The 15,700-nt window shown below is 39.6% G+C and overlaps 1 protein-coding gene across 1 annotated transcript in view; it reads left to right on the top strand.

Moving 5' to 3' along the window:
* Tspan7 (tetraspanin 7) overlaps nt 1–13,842 on the top strand; it is a 17,238-nt gene extending 3,396 nt beyond the window's left edge. Inside the window, exons 2-7 of the mRNA XM_031341000.1 lie at nt 35–109; nt 1,940–2,035; nt 3,385–3,540; nt 7,648–7,731; nt 12,520–12,595; nt 12,863–13,842. Of these exons, the coding sequence (XP_031196860.1) occupies nt 35–109; nt 1,940–2,035; nt 3,385–3,540; nt 7,648–7,731; nt 12,520–12,588 (480 nt within the window). The 3' untranslated portion in view covers nt 12,589–12,595; nt 12,863–13,842. The remainder of the gene's footprint in view (nt 1–34; nt 110–1,939; nt 2,036–3,384; nt 3,541–7,647; nt 7,732–12,519; nt 12,596–12,862) is intronic.
* Nucleotides 13,843–15,700: the final 1,858 nt, after the last annotated feature.

Raw genomic sequence — 15,700 nt, forward strand, 5'->3', positions numbered from 1 at the left:
TGTGACTTTATCCTCTTGTTCACTTTGTTTTTAGTATGCCATGTTCCTGTCTCTGGTGTTCCTGGCTGAGCTTGTTGCTGGCATTTCTGGATTTGTGTTTCGTCATGAGGTAAGTACGCTCAGGGTGAAAAGACTCAAGAGTCCGTGTGAAGAGGAGTTTTGGAAATGAATGGCATGTATAAAGGGTACATGCAGGTTAGGCAGGAACTTCTCCAAACTTTTATACCCTTCAGTGTTGATCCTCACTTGAGTTTTCTCTGTAGCTCTTTAATAAAATGATTCTCCTCTCTGTTTGAAAGCAGCGACTTCTAACACTGATTAGATACTCCTTTGAAAGTAGCTTTTTCCACAAAGCATTGAGTGCTATTTTAAGATTTCTGACACTAGAGGCGAGCTGAGCTAATTGTCTTGCTTGTAAATCCATTCTTATAAAGAGCAGGAAAGCCGTAATAGATAGCTGTGTTGTGATGGAACCAGAGCACCATAGACAGCAAATGCACTGAGGGGTTTGGCTGTGGCTCTTGAGTGCCCAGCAGCATGTCCCAGGCTCTGTGTTTACCCCACTGAGCTATCTTCTCTGGGAGCTTGGCTTCTGGATGTTCCATTCCTTTCCCCATTACCCTGATTTTGCCCTTGACTGTAGGTAGCATTCCACATGCCCAAGCTAACTTCCAGAACCTGTTGCTCATGGATGCTGCCTATTAGGTAGACTGCCCATTCGTACAGTAAGCTGGAGAGAAATGGGGTGAAGTGAGTGGTGGCCTCAACAGCCCTGCTGGAGGGCATCAGTCTAAGTGTGAAAACCAGAACTCCTCTTCTCCCTTTTCATTATGTTCATTAGGGATTGCAGTCTCACCCTGATTACAAAATAAAGGTTGACTTTGGCCAAGTGGTGAAACTCACTGGGTAACAGTAAGTCACATTGATATCATTTACTTGGACCAATGTTGTAAAGAAGCCTGGATTGCCTTTAGGGCAGCCACAGTCTTGTTTCTTAAGCCTGTGTCCTCAGGGTAACACAAAGCCTATTCTATACACAACATCCCACCCTGAGAATTTAAGATAAAGTGAGGTGACAGAGTTGGCTAATGGCAGCCACTTTAGCTTGTAGCTATCCAATGAACATTACTTCCAGAATTTAGTAAGGAATATCCATGCTTGGGAGAGTTGCCATATTAGCTTGGAGCTTACCACCAGATAATTATTGCCACTTTCTGCTCTCTTAATTCAGAGTCATTGCATCAACCAGGCCTTAGTTTTACCATAAGTCACATGGCCTAGTAGTATACCTAACACCTTACCCCAGATTTCAAAGGGATGGAATTTGAAAATGATCCCAAAGGCAAATATGTTCACTGACAAGGAGAAAGGGTTTCATTAACTTCTTACTAACAAGAAAGCCCTTATCCTTTAGCCTCTTTCCTTTTGACCTCAGTAATTATAGTTAAGTGAAAGTTAAGTTTGCCCCACTCCTGTATGGTAAAGTAGAGGTCAGTTTGGGGCCAATACCTTAATCTTCACATCACGCTGGTGTCTGGTCTGTTACCATCCTGTCTGCATAAGTCAAAGAATGTTATAGAAAGGAAGTTTGCTGTGAATCAATTAAAAGAAAAATAACTAGAAAATTCATGCCTAGTAATTGGCCAGTCGGTCACCTTTAAAGCACTTTTAGAACCTACCTAGCCACTTCAGTTAGCCATCTGACAGGCCTGGTTCCCTCTAAACTGATGGTTGAAACCAACTTTGTCTTTAAATTTCTCAGCCAGTTAAGCTTTTGGTGAATTTTCTGAGCTCCTTTGTCTCAGAAAATATGCTTTCCCTCCCTAGTCACCATCAATTGAAAAAATTTCTGAAGCAATGGTGCTGGGAAACCGGTAGGAATCTGAGTCATATTAGGACACAATGGACTGGATATACATTCTCCCTTTATCTTCTGTAGATCAAGGACACCTTCCTGAGGACTTACACGGATGCCATGCAGAACTACAACGGCAATGATGAGAGGAGCCGGGCCGTGGACCATGTGCAGCGCAGCGTAAGTTTCAGGGAAAGAGATGAGTGTGGAGCTTCCATGCACAGTTCTGGGCTTAACCCTCTAGACTTGGTGGGTAGGTAGGTTAAACCAGTTGCATATACTGTTGCTTCTCATTCTCAAACGCTTGGTCCAGTTCTGTTTTCAAGAGATGGGTCCAAGCATTTGCCCAGGCTTTGGTTTTCTAGGAAGTTAGCATCAAGAAGACACATGCTCCAATGTGTCTTGTATTGGTAAGAGTGCTGAACCTGTCAACAATATCCCATTTGTCCTTAAAAGCTAAACCATTGGAAAGGAGGTTGGTAGTGGGTATGTGTTGATCTAGCTAACAACTGATTCCTAAAGGCTGGCTATCTAGAGTTGGTGACTCTAGGCTAGACAGAGAAATCAGATGAGCAGCATTTATTTGGAGCAGTGTACTAAAAGTGGAAATGGACCAAAAGGAAACTGAGAATCTGTCAGGTATAGTCTGCAAAGGGAGAATGATATAATTATATTTAAACTTCATAAAATTTTAAAAAATTAAAACCATAAGATTTTCAGTTTTATTTTGATGACATTTCAGACTTTATGGAAAGTCAAAAAATATATACTCAGGTTTTACCAACCAGTAACATTTTTGTCTCATTTGTTTTCATATTCTCTATATGAGATATCAGAAAACTTTTTATAAAGGGGAGAAATAGAAAATATTTTAGGCTATGGGGAGGGTCTTATACTCTGAGTCACAATCAACTGTGCCACCATAGTACAAAAGGAGCCATGGCAATACATAAACAAATGGCATGACCAGTTCTCAAATCACCTTTATAAAACCAAGCAGGTGGTATTGGTAGTTTACCAATACCAGCTTTCTATCCCACATAGAAATTATTTTCTCTAAGCTATCTATTTACTTATTATTGTAGGTCCAGTGGAGAACTTTTAGAAACTATTAATGCCTATAAGTACTCTGGGTGTAATTACTGTGTGCATCTGCATGTTTAATAGCACTCTTGATTGTTATGCTTAGCAAGGTCAGAGACATATTATTCTATTGGTAGAGGTAGTGAGAAAGACAGTGTAATGTGGCCTCAATTTCCTTCTCAGAGTTCAAATGGATGCAAAAGATGATTGATAGTAGAGCTTAAGTTGATTTTTCCACACCAAAGGTATATGCTATATTGGGAGCCTGGCTGAGGTATATAGCCCTGACTGTCCTCCTGTGTCTGCCTTCTGAGTGCTGGGATTAAAGGGGTGTGCCACCACTGCCCAGCTTGATGTTTTTTCTCATAGAAGCTTCAGAGCAAGAAGTGAGGAGGTCACAGCATCTGCTCAACCACTCTTGAATTCTCTTCTTTTCTTGTTAACAGCTGAGCTGCTGTGGCGTGCAGAACTACACCAACTGGAGCAGCAGCCCCTACTTCCCGGAACATGGCATCCCCCCCAGTTGCTGCATGAACGAAACTGATTGTAATCCCCTGGATCTGCACAATCTGACTGTGGCCGCCACCAAAGTTAACCAGAAGGTACCTCTTCCTCCCAGGTGGGGTGTGTTTGGGAGGATTTTGTTACTTTTGTGAAATGAAGACAAATAGATTAGAAAAGCTAGTCTCAGAGGGAGTTGAGCTTCTTCCTTTGTGGTGTTTGCTCGCCTAGGAGAAGCCCTTGAAGCTGCTCACTTCTGAACGAGGAAGCTCTGCCTCCAATTGGTCTCTTGTGGCTCTCCCACAGCAAGCCTCCACCAGGCACAGATATGTAGGTTTAGCAAATGGTTCCTGTTAACCCCGATGCCTGTGTCAGACAGAGTGTTTTCTTTTTTTCTTTCTGGGTGCCTTTCTTCTACTTAATATACCATTGAAACATGAAATTATTCACAGCTGGGTGCCAGTCTTTGGCAGGAAGAAGGGAGTAGAGTTGACAGACAGCATCTGCTTCTGCTAGGAGGGTGGCCTTTATTTTAGGGAGTTCACTGGTATAGTAAAAGAAATTAACAACTCCAATTCAACTCACTGTCAACATCCAGATTCCCAAAAAGGAGAGCCGAAAAAAAAACGATGATGGAAGGAGATATAGACATCAGTTCTTTGGGAGAAAAGGCGAATGAACTTCCAGTAGTCAGAGAGAAGGGAAATCAATCCTGTATTACACTTTCCAGAGAATACAATGAAGACATGTTACAGCTGTGTGCTACAGCTGTGCATGGCGGCTATCAACATTCTTAAACATTTAAAAAAATGTCCTATATAAACTATGATTTGAGAAACAAAGGAGAAGAATATGCCATTGAGTTTGTCTTTAGCTCTCTAGACATGGGGCAAATTTTCTTCTCTTACCAAGAAAACATTCTATTCTAGTCTATTCTTCTAATATCTTCCCAGTTCCGTGTTATATGGGCCATGTACTGAATAATTCATAGAGAGATGATAGCCGTTCTCTCAAGATTAGAATATTATGAGGTCATTTCTGTATTTTACCCATTTTATATTGTGATCTGAAACAGTGAGTGCTTTGGTTCATGTGGCTGGGAAAAGCAGCCATCCAATTTTGGTTTAAAAAAAAAAACTTTTTTCACGTAAACATTCTTTTTTAGGAAATTTAAGGACCCAGAAATCTAAATTCAGTGACTAGAGACAGTTTAAATTCTGAATCAGGCATTTGTTGATTGTAGGATCTTGTTGAAGTTACTTAACATTTCTCAGGATTTGTTTTTCTCATATATAAATTGTAGATAATAGTAGTTCTTGATCTTTAGAATTGATATGAGAGGGGCTAGAGAAATGGCTCAGTGGTTAAGAACACTGACCATTCTTCCTAAAGGTTCAATTCATAGCACCCACATGATGGCTCACAATCATCTGTAATGGGATCGGATCCCCTCTTCTGGGTGTGTGTGTGAAGACAGATTGCACATATACATAAAAATAATTAAAAAATTAATATGAGGAATGAATGAAATAAATTATCTAAAGTATAATATCAGGCACAGAGCACACTATAAGTATTAACTGTGATACAAATATGACCTCAACCATGTTCCTAGAAGTGATGCAGCAGATCCTTATAGGGAATAGCTTCTGTTAGCATCTAAAAAAAGTTTGGGGGCCAGAGAGATGGCTCAGAGGTTAAGAAAGCCTGTTCCTCTGGCACAGAACACGAATTCAGTTCCCAACACTGAGGCTGTCAGGCTCATAACTGCCTAGAACTCCAGCTCCAGGGAATCTGACACCCTCTTATGGACTCCACAGGCACATGCATATGTGAATACGCACATACAGGCACACACACATACACACTAATGTGTTATGATTATTTGGTGTTTTGCACCCTATCCTGTGGTAATACAGGAACATGAAGTTTGACTTTTTACTCGATAACCTGGGGAACCTCCATGATACAGATTTGGGGTAGAGAGCAGGTAAGAGGAAGTGCGAATCGTTACACAGGGGGTTGATTGTTTGGTTTGGGGCATAGGATTTATTTTTCTTTTGCTGGTGAGATGATGAAATGCCTGCAGGTTCATTTAGCTGATTGCACTGGCTGAGCTCCTACCATAGGAATTTCTTGCCCAGTTTCTAAGAACAGAGGAAAACAGAGGAAGAAGTACTTGCCCTGCTTGAAATTAACCACTCTGTTTCTCAGTGTTTCCTAGGAGACCTAGCAGGTCTCTAGATTTATCTCATGCTTGACAACCAGGCTTTCATATTAGGAAATTGAGAGATGGTTGTTGTTAGATAAGATAGTGCTTTAGTGCACGACTTTAGGGTGAATGCAACCATGACCCATAGTTGTAGTACCAAAACAATTCTTATATCTGCAGAGATGTGCGAGAACTTAGAGAGTAGGATGTAGAGCTGAATGATGAATAATAGAGAAAATAAATTCAAGGATGAAAGTATTTTTTAAATCATCGTCATCTTCTCTTTTTGGTTCACTCTATTACTGATAGGATGCATTCATTTCATTTCTTATTTGTAGTAAATCTAGCTAACTATTCTTTACAGAAGAATACTTATACTTCTCAAGCTTTAATAGACATATGAAATACCTGGAGAGCTTGTTAAAGTGCATTCAGAGGCATCAAAATTTTTTGAAAGGGAACAGCCCAAGCACATGGAAGATGCTGGTTCTACAAGTCTCGGGTAGAACCTCTAGTTAGCCTTTCTCGTAAGTTCTGTGCTGCTCATTCAAGAACCGTACACTGTAACAGGGAGAAAGATTTCTGCCACAGTTGAACAGGCCATTACTTGTGTTTGTGATTTCTCTTCCTGGTTGACATGAGCATTTCAAAAATAAAGTTACTCTTCTCTTAAAATGTCCAAAAATGCCACTGAGATGTGGCTCGGTGATAGAGAGCTTCCCTAGTATGTGTGAAGCCCTGTGTTTTAGGCTTCTCATGGGAGAAACACAAACAAAACACCCCTCCTAAAACAGTAGCACTCATACTTATAGAAACACATACTTGGTTTGAGTGCAGAATTAAAGTCACGATGAGGGTGAGCAGAAAAATCTCTGCCAACTAGTTCACTGTTACTTCTCTCTGTTGGGATTCTCAGGCTTGTGTTTTTATATGTTGGGTCAATGTAATGCTGAGGATTTGAAGCTCATTCTCCCAGTTGGGGGAGAGGGCTGTGATGATAGGCAGCTTAGAGAAGCACCGTTTGGGAATGGGTTCGAGTAGCTACTTGTCTTCCTGCCTATTAAAGGCTTCCTAACTCACGTGTTGCTCTCCAGCTACCTTTTTGGAGAATACGATGATGTATCATATCCTTAGTAAAAGTGAGATCAGCAAGCTTCTACTGGAAAGAACCAAATCATCCAAGTCACCCATGAGCCAGCATGCACTTACCTTCATATTTATATCAGATAGGAAGGTGTGTGGTTTGTAAATTGCGTTGAAGCCATGTTATAGTACCAAGTTAAAGCACCTTCTCTCTTTAAAGATACTGGGAAGATGAAGGTGATTTAGAGCCAAGAGTAGTAGTAGACTTTTCACACACTATGAACTTTGTTAAACAAAATAGGAATTTAAACATGAAAGACTGTTTAGAGAGTAGTTGTTGTGGTTGTTCCGATGTTAATTGACTTAAAATGACTGTTCAGATAAACAAGAACTACTTTGATTCTGTTCATTAAATATCTTCATTTTTTTGCATGACTTTTTATATTCAAGTCAGAATCCTTTACTGGAAAAAGCTATGTATTTTTTGTTGAATAAGTCGGCTCAGAAATAGGTTGATTAGATTACTTTCATGTAAATGTACATTTAAACACACACATGCATGCACACATGTACACACTCACACTGTGTGTCCTGCTGTTTGATCTAAAAGTAAGGGATTTACTAGTAACAGTCACCTTTTGCCTTTCTTTGTGTTCTGGGGGATACAAAAGAAATAGGTGTTTCCTTCCTGGACTAGATTGATAAAACATAGTCCACCTCAACAACATGTTAATTTTAATGTTAATATATATTAATTATAATATTAGGGAAGTATATATTAATTATAATATTAGGAAAATATCCTGTGTGGGTTCACTGTACTATCCTCTGTGCTTTTTTGTATGTTTGAATTCTTTCGTTTGATGGATGGTTGGTTGGTTGTTAGTGGGTTTGACTTATATTTTCTTTTTAGGGCTGTTATGATCTGGTGACCAGTTTTATGGAGACTAACATGGGGATCATTGCTGGAGTGGCGTTTGGAATTGCATTCTCCCAGGTATGATTATGCCTAGTCTAGCCTCGCCCAGCCTCCCACTCTGGTTTGCCTCCCTGGCCTCCTGTTTCCAGCCTGTCTTTCTGTGCTCTGGGGAAGGTGATATATGAGGTCAGAGATCCTTGCTCATTAGGTCTTAGGTCATCTGTTTATTGATTTCTCTTTTTCAACTTAAATGAAGTTTTTCTGTCAAGGGAATATTGGTTACAGTTTAACTAATGACTACCTCCAGTAAAACAACTTGCTTCTTCACAGGTCAAATGGGTGGGTAACAGAAGAAGGTACTGGCTTTATTGGGACTTAAACAACTCTAAATATCAACTGGCTGGTCTAGATTTGAGGGAGTCTCTTTCCTGGTTGACCTGTCATTATGCATGACATTAACATTCTTCATCTTGTGAACATTACTTTAATCTTTGGATTTGAATATTCTGTTTCTGAAGAAGAAACAACTCTTTGTGTATTAAACTATCCATCTCTTCACTTTTTACAAACCTTTGGGAGATATAATTATGCCAATTAAGTAAACTAAAGGTATTAAAGGACACAACATATTTAAACTAAATCTAAAATTTAGCCTGCCTATAGCCGGTAAGGTCCTGTTTGACAGGCTTCTGATCTGTGGAGCAAATGGTTTATCCTTGTTATAATAGTCTACAAGTACAAGAACTGACATGTATACTTAGCAGCTTAATAAAAATTTTAGGTTTAACTCAGATTTTTTTTTCAGACTAACCGATCATTTTTCATAAAAATCCCAGTTGATATGTCAGCAAAGTTCCATTTGTACAGAGGCAATCTCAAAGTCTGTCTCCCTCCCCATCTGTTGTTCTGCTCAGCAATGCAAGTGCAGTTTTGCTGCATTCCAGCTTGTTCCTGGGGTTTTTTTTTTTTATTAAAATATGAACTTCAAAGAAAAGTACCCAAATTATAACTTTGTAGTTTAGTAGGTTATTACTTATGTCACCCTTGCTTAGATCAGGGGATAGATCCTTAACTTGATAGTGTGTGTCTCAGTCAAGCAGGGTTTAGTATTAGAGACAGTGAAATGCTTTTCTTCCATGTAGTTATCAAAACTTGTGTGACATTGCATCTCCCAAGGGCATGTGAAGTCAGTCACTGTGAATGTCTCTTGTGTTGCAGTTTAAAAACTTCTTAAACAGGGGCTGGAGAGATGGCTCAGTGAGGAAGAGCACCAACTGCTCTTCGGAAGGTCATGAGTTCAAATCCCAGCAACCACATGGTGGCTCACAACCACCGGTAATGAGATCTGATGCCCTCTTCTGGTGTGTCTGAAGACAGCTACAGTGTACTTACATATAATAAATAAATAAATCTTTAAAAAGAAAAAAAAAAACTTCTTAAACAGACTATATTGCTTTCTCCCTCATGGTCTAAATTAACACCCCTCCCCAACACACACACACACACACACACACACACACACATACACGCACACACACGCACACACGCACACATACACATGCCAACACATACAAACCCCTAATCGGGTCACAAACAGTGCGATTAACTCAGTCTTCAGAGACATTTGAAAGGCAGTTACTGCCCTGAACTTTCTTCCAATTGCTGCAACACTTCAGTAATAATACTTAGCAATATCTCTGTAATGGCCTAGGGATAATTTTGAAGATCCCACACCTTGTGACTCATGCAAATTTATAGGATACACACAACAGTCTTGAGCACATAATTTCCTCAACACAGGCTATTAAAAACAGAAATATGGAAGTATGGTTGACACTTGGGTGTGTACACATACACACACATACCTCTGAAGTCTTCCTTTAGGGCTTCCCTAGAGAAATAAAGGGACACATTACTGATATAATACATGAGGAGAATGGCTCAGTGAGCCTGAGATCTAATAGATGGAGTTTCTCATCTAAGAATATGCCTATGTGTCTATGTGGTCATAGGTAGATATATGAAAGGGTAAGAAGAGCTTGAGGGTTTTTTGGTTGGTTGGTTGGTTGGTTGATTGTTTTTGTTTGTTTGTTTGGTTGGTTGGTTTGGTTTTGTTTAGTTTTACAAAATTCATTCAGATATTGTAGAGCCAAAGTGGTCTGCCTTGGCTCTCCTATAATGTAGCAGGCTCTACTGAATGAAGGCCATCCTCCCTGCTTCTCTCTCCCTTCCACTTTGCTTCATCTACTTTACATCTTCTTGCCCCCTCCCCACACACTGTTGTGAGAGACTGACATTGTGCCCACCTATTGTGTCAGATAGTAAAGGTAGTATGAAGGTACAAGGCAAACTATGCTGAGTCCAGTTTTCTTTATTGACTTGTAAGCACCATGTCCCTTAGGTAATTTGGCTTAGCCCCTTGTTTGGATGTCAGAGTTTGATATGGCGCCCCCTAGCGCCAGATGTTTCTTTCCTTTTCTTTGGGAAGAAACAATCTGTTTATCACAAACTCTCTGGAACTCCCTGTGTAATCCAGGCTAAATTCAATTTGAGGTGTTCCTCCTACCTGAGTCGCTATACGTGTTTCACCCTATGATTTTGATAGTTACCATCTTCAAAAGGGAGCTTGGGAAGGAAGAGTGGAGGGAATAAGGACGGGATGGGTGGGAAAGAACAAGGGAAAGTTGCTAGATGTGCATTCCTTATTCTCTATCTTTCCATCTCTCCTCCTCCTCTCCCTTATTTCCCTCTTCTTTCTTTATTAGGAAAGAGATTAAGTCTCTTAATTCAAAGACAAAGGATATTTACCAAGAAATACAGAACACATTCCTACAAATTCACCTTTTGACCACCCACCTCCTTCCATAACCTTTCTTAGGTCCAGAATCTGATGGGATGATTTGTTCTGTCCCAGTAGTTCCTTAGTAGAGCCTGAAAGGGGCCTGTTTCCCTTTTCTGTATACAGAGCAGAACAAGTTAGGGCTATTCTCAGATATGAAAAGTGGCTACAACATAAATCTTTGGAAGGATTACCTGTATAGTTTAGGGAAGATAGTTGAACTTATTAAACCCATTTTCTTATCTGGAAAGTTGAAATTAAAATATTTCAAAGAGTTGGAGTAAAAACACTCAACATTTTATTTTATCGGAGTTGGTTACATATATTCAATGCTTATTTATTTATTAGTGGAATATAATTTTTCACACTGTGAAATATATTCTAGAATTGTTGATCTTGGAAAATAACAGTCTCTTAGAATGGGGCATGCTGTAAATTTAAAAGCATGCCCCATTCTAAGAATTTTTAAAAGAATTTAAAAATTCTTGCACACCTGGAACAATTTAGGTTCTCAATCGGCAATATAATCTGAACAGTACAGCCATGATACCTTCAGCCACTCTGCAGTAAGTGTATGACAATGTGTATTGGAATGGCATGGAATGACAGAGGCCATAGCTTTAATAGGTTCTGACAAGGTAATGAGTGCTTTATACCTGACAGGGGTTATTGTTTGCACACTTAAGTTTTTTTAAAAGATAAGAAGCGGGAACTGGAGCCTGTGAGGTGAGTTAAGAGGCAGGTGAATACAGTGCAGGTGTTCCTGAGCAACAGAGCACACACCAATGGCCACAAGTCTCTCACCTGTCAGATGAGGGTGATGAGATAGACTGGCAAAGTGCTTCTCAGCTCTGCCTGGCTTATGGAATACCACTTGCTGACCTGTACCTCAGTGGCTGCTTCACAGGTAGGTGGTGAGACCTGAAAACACTCATTTCTGATAAAAGCACAGGTGATGTTGGTACTGTTGCCCTGCAGCAGGCTATCTTTAGAGGTCCCTACTCCCTATAAGACAACAAAACATACCCAGTTTCTTAAAGGCACCATTAGCCAAAGGAAAATAGCCGCTGGACTCAAGTTTACCATTGAGCACTTCTCCAAAGAATGCTGATCCTCTGGGTTTATAAAACTATTGCTTATTAATGAATGAAGAAAGATGTGACTGAGGGTGTCTTGATACAGTCAGAATCATTTATCAGATTCACCTATGCCACAGGCTAATCCAAGGCCCAAAGAAGGGTAGGAACCAGGGTGCTCTATGAAAATGGTGGGACAAACTGGGAGGAGTTTTTGTGTGGCCCCTGAAAGTGGCTCCCAAATGTATGTGGGCCTGTTTAGACCTGTGATAGCTACATGATTGAAAGGCATAAGTTAAAGCTCTGCTTTCCCATTCTCATTTCCCCACCCACCTCTTATAATGATGACTTTGTTATCTTAGTGGCAAATGGACCCAGTCAAGAATAATGCTTCTATTCTTATCCCAAGGAAAGAACCACTATTCTGTCAGCCAGGTATAAACAGAGTACCATACTGTGTTGAAAAATCTGCCAAATATGTCTAGCCTTCCAAATAATTCAAAGTATATTAGCCTTTCAGTTAATATCATACCAATTTCATGTCATTTAATTATTTCTTGCATTAATCTCATAGCATGATCATATTTTAATACATGTTGGTATCAGAAGTTGTTCTGAAATGACCAGAGCAAGCTACTTCTGGACCTTGTAGTCAATTTCAGAACTTCCTATTGGTCCCATACCAGTACTTAGACTAGCTCAAACTTTGATCCCATAATTCAAATCTGATTTGTTCTTCAGTCCTGACCTTTGTCCTTTCCAAATAAGAAAACCTCTATTTATTAAAAGTCATGTCTGGGTATACATGTGTATCAGGACAACTCTTTGTGTTGGTAGATAGATGCAGTTGTTCTGTATCAAAACTTAGTTTCAAGTACTTCTAGAGTTGGAAGCAGGGGATAGCTTTGTGACTTGAGATCCTTCTTTTACACTTGTTCTTCTTGCTAACAGTTGATTGGCATGCTGCTGGCTTGCTGTCTGTCCCGGTTCATCACTGCCAATCAGTATGAGATGGTGTAAAGAGAAGGTGAGTGGGAGTGGGGAGGGTTGGGTCTGGGAATTTTCCCCTTTAGTGCCCATACTCCCCTTGAAGTGGACAGGAAGAGTGTGGAGCCACTGAACTGTCTGGTGGTGTTGTCCACATATAGAAACCTCATACCCATATGTTGGGGAGGAGGTGGAGTGGATGCCATTGGGAAAAGTTGGAATACTTGCTCTTCACCTTGCACCTTTTGGGGCAGGCTGTTAGCAATAGTGAATCCTTCACATGTCTTCTCTTTCTCTTTTCTCTTAGTCTTTCAAGAACTTTGGAATAAGAGGCCTGTTTTCAAAAAGAAACTGCCGCAATCTCTGAAAGACTTCCAAAGAACGTTAGAGCACAGTACATACTATCCCTGCCCTGCTCCCACCACCCGCTCCCCACAGCCCCTCCTCCTATGTGCAACTGACACTCCTACCCAGTCGATGCTCTGCCTTTCAGCCCACGTCATGCGTAGTGTCCATCTTGTGAAGCCCTGTTGTGCCACACAGTGTAGCCAGGCCCCCTGCAGCTAGTCATAGTGAACCCCACCCAAAGACCCTGTGAGTGCTAGCTCCCTCATATGTACTTGGTCCAACTGTAGGTGACTGGTTATCACATCCTCAATGGCCCCTGTGGCCCTGCATGTAGTAGGGGAGGCTTCACTCAGCCCCTCACTGTGGTCCAAGAATGCCACACACCTTTCCATAGATATGCAGATGGTAATTATCTTTTCTTTTGGCTTAATCTGATTTGGTTTGGTTTTCCCTTTCCTGGGATTCTTTCCTACCTTCTCCAGGCTTTCTAGCACATGAGAGGAGACACAGTGAGAGGTATTCACGAGGAGAAAACAGCATGTGGCATGCATGGCAGAAAGTGCTGTTAAGCATTAACTGGCCTCCTTGTTCATTGTTCCGGGAGGTGGGTGTGGAGAGACAGCTTAGTGTAGGATTTCCTGTTGGATGAGCCTGTATAATCCTGTTACAAGGTTGTGTTGTTACTTTCCTGATTTGCCCCAACTACTTACAATTATTTTACTTTTTTTTTCCGTATGTGTTTTTTTTTCTTGCATTGACATTATAGACTTTGAGGACCTCAGCAGATCAATTTAAAAGTGAGTGTGGAAGGGAAACAAAAGTCAACATATTTTTAAAACATCTTAAAAATAATGCCTCTGTCTAGCATGCCAACAAGAATGCATTGATATTGTGAACATTTGTGATACATGTATTAATAAATAGAGCAATTACAAATGGCTGTGTTGTGGTTCTCTTCTTTGATTGTAATGACAATCTTCGAACGGACACATGTTCCCATTCTATATTGCTCCCCAGGAGTTGGGGGACAGCCCCATCTTATATATGGACACAGCTACCTACATGTATTCCCACCTAACCAAAATGCTGGACAATTGTTTTTATTATTATTATTATTATTATTATTATTATTATTATTATTATTATCATTATTATTATGGCTGTTTCAGAAACTTGAATCACTTGTCGTGAACAAGATAGACTGTTAGCTGCATAGTTAGTGTTTTCATAGTATTCTGTGCCTCTGAAATTCATGAAAGAAATAGAAAGGTACCTACAGAGTTTTTTTAAGTCCCAAATAAGATGAGTATCTTATTTCTTTCTTCGTTTCTATAAACACATAGTCGTTCCTCTTTTCTCTGGTTCAGATTGAGTATAAATGATCTAAAGAACAATTAAATGGCCCAGTGTCCTCGTCTGTATTAAAGTATGAGCTGCTTATATTTAATGGAAATCTCATTTTTAACAATAGGTATAGAAGGATAGATTATCTACAGTCATTGTTTTATCAGCAATTCCTACTGACATTCGCCACCACAACTGGCACCAATCATTGCTTTTTGATGAGTTGTCAAAAAGAGAAATACCAGTAAAAGCGTAAATTGATCAGTTACCAAAGCAGTAGATCTGAAAGGGCCCTTTCTTTGTAGAACAGCATGGAATTAGGGCAGCAGTGACTTTCCAGGGATGTGCATTAATGAGTCTGAACTCTACACACAGTAAACTGTACAAGATGTACAAAATAACATTCCCAAAGCACTCACATGTCCCCTCTTCAGAAGGTCAGTTTCTTAGAAAGGCACAGAGAGGTGTTTTGGGAAACATGTGTCACTCAAAACTTTTTCAATATTTAATTTTTAAGTTTAAGTTTATTTTTAATTCTACAGTACATACTTTTAATATGAAACATTTAGACTGAGATTGGTTTTACTTCAAAACTTTAAAGTATTTCCATTTCAATTCTGCATAACTTTTATACAATGTACATTTCTCCTTTAAGTAAAATTTAAAAAACACAACTTTAAATGCCTTCCTTAAATCTTAAGAAATAAAACAATGATCAAATTGTAGAATGTACAACTCAAACTTAAGTATAGTAGAAGCCAGCATAGAAAACATTCTCAGCATGCCTGATGTTTCCTCTTCGCTGTTAGCACCCATGCCACACATCGTCATCTAGGAGCAGCCAGTCTTCTGTAGTCCTATTATCAAAGACTTGTCTTGTCTATTCTTAAACTTCCTACCAATCGATTTGTGTACATGGACTGTTTCAAGTGCATTGCCTCATCATCATTGCCATATAGGATTCCACACTATGAGTATGGTCCAGTCTGTCTGCTTTAGTATTGCTGTGCATTGACATTGTTTTCAGATTTGGGATAATATGAATGGAGCTGGAATGAACACTACTGGGACATACTTTTATGGCCATAAACACATGCATAGAATTACTTGAAAATAATATATGCTCCAAGTTAGAAAGCACTGCTTAATATTTTCCCCAAAAATTGATGTAATAATGTGTAATCCCACCAGCAGTACAAAGAGCTGTCTAGCTGCATAGCCTCACTAGCACTTATAATTCTCAATGTTTTATTTTATTCATCCAGTGGATGTATAGTGGGGTCTTCTTTTAACTTGTCTTCTCCATGTGACTAACAGTATTGAATACTTATTTTCCTCCCATTAGCCATTTTAATATCTCTTTGTCGGGTGTTTGAGTATTTTTGCATTGTGTATGATTTAGCCATCTTTATTGATTTATAGTAATTCTTTATATATTCTAGATACAAGTCCT

This window comes from Mastomys coucha, chromosome X (genome assembly GCF_008632895.1).
Source record: "Mastomys coucha isolate ucsf_1 chromosome X, UCSF_Mcou_1, whole genome shotgun sequence".
In the NCBI taxonomy this organism is placed as follows: Eukaryota; Metazoa; Chordata; class Mammalia; order Rodentia; family Muridae; genus Mastomys; species Mastomys coucha.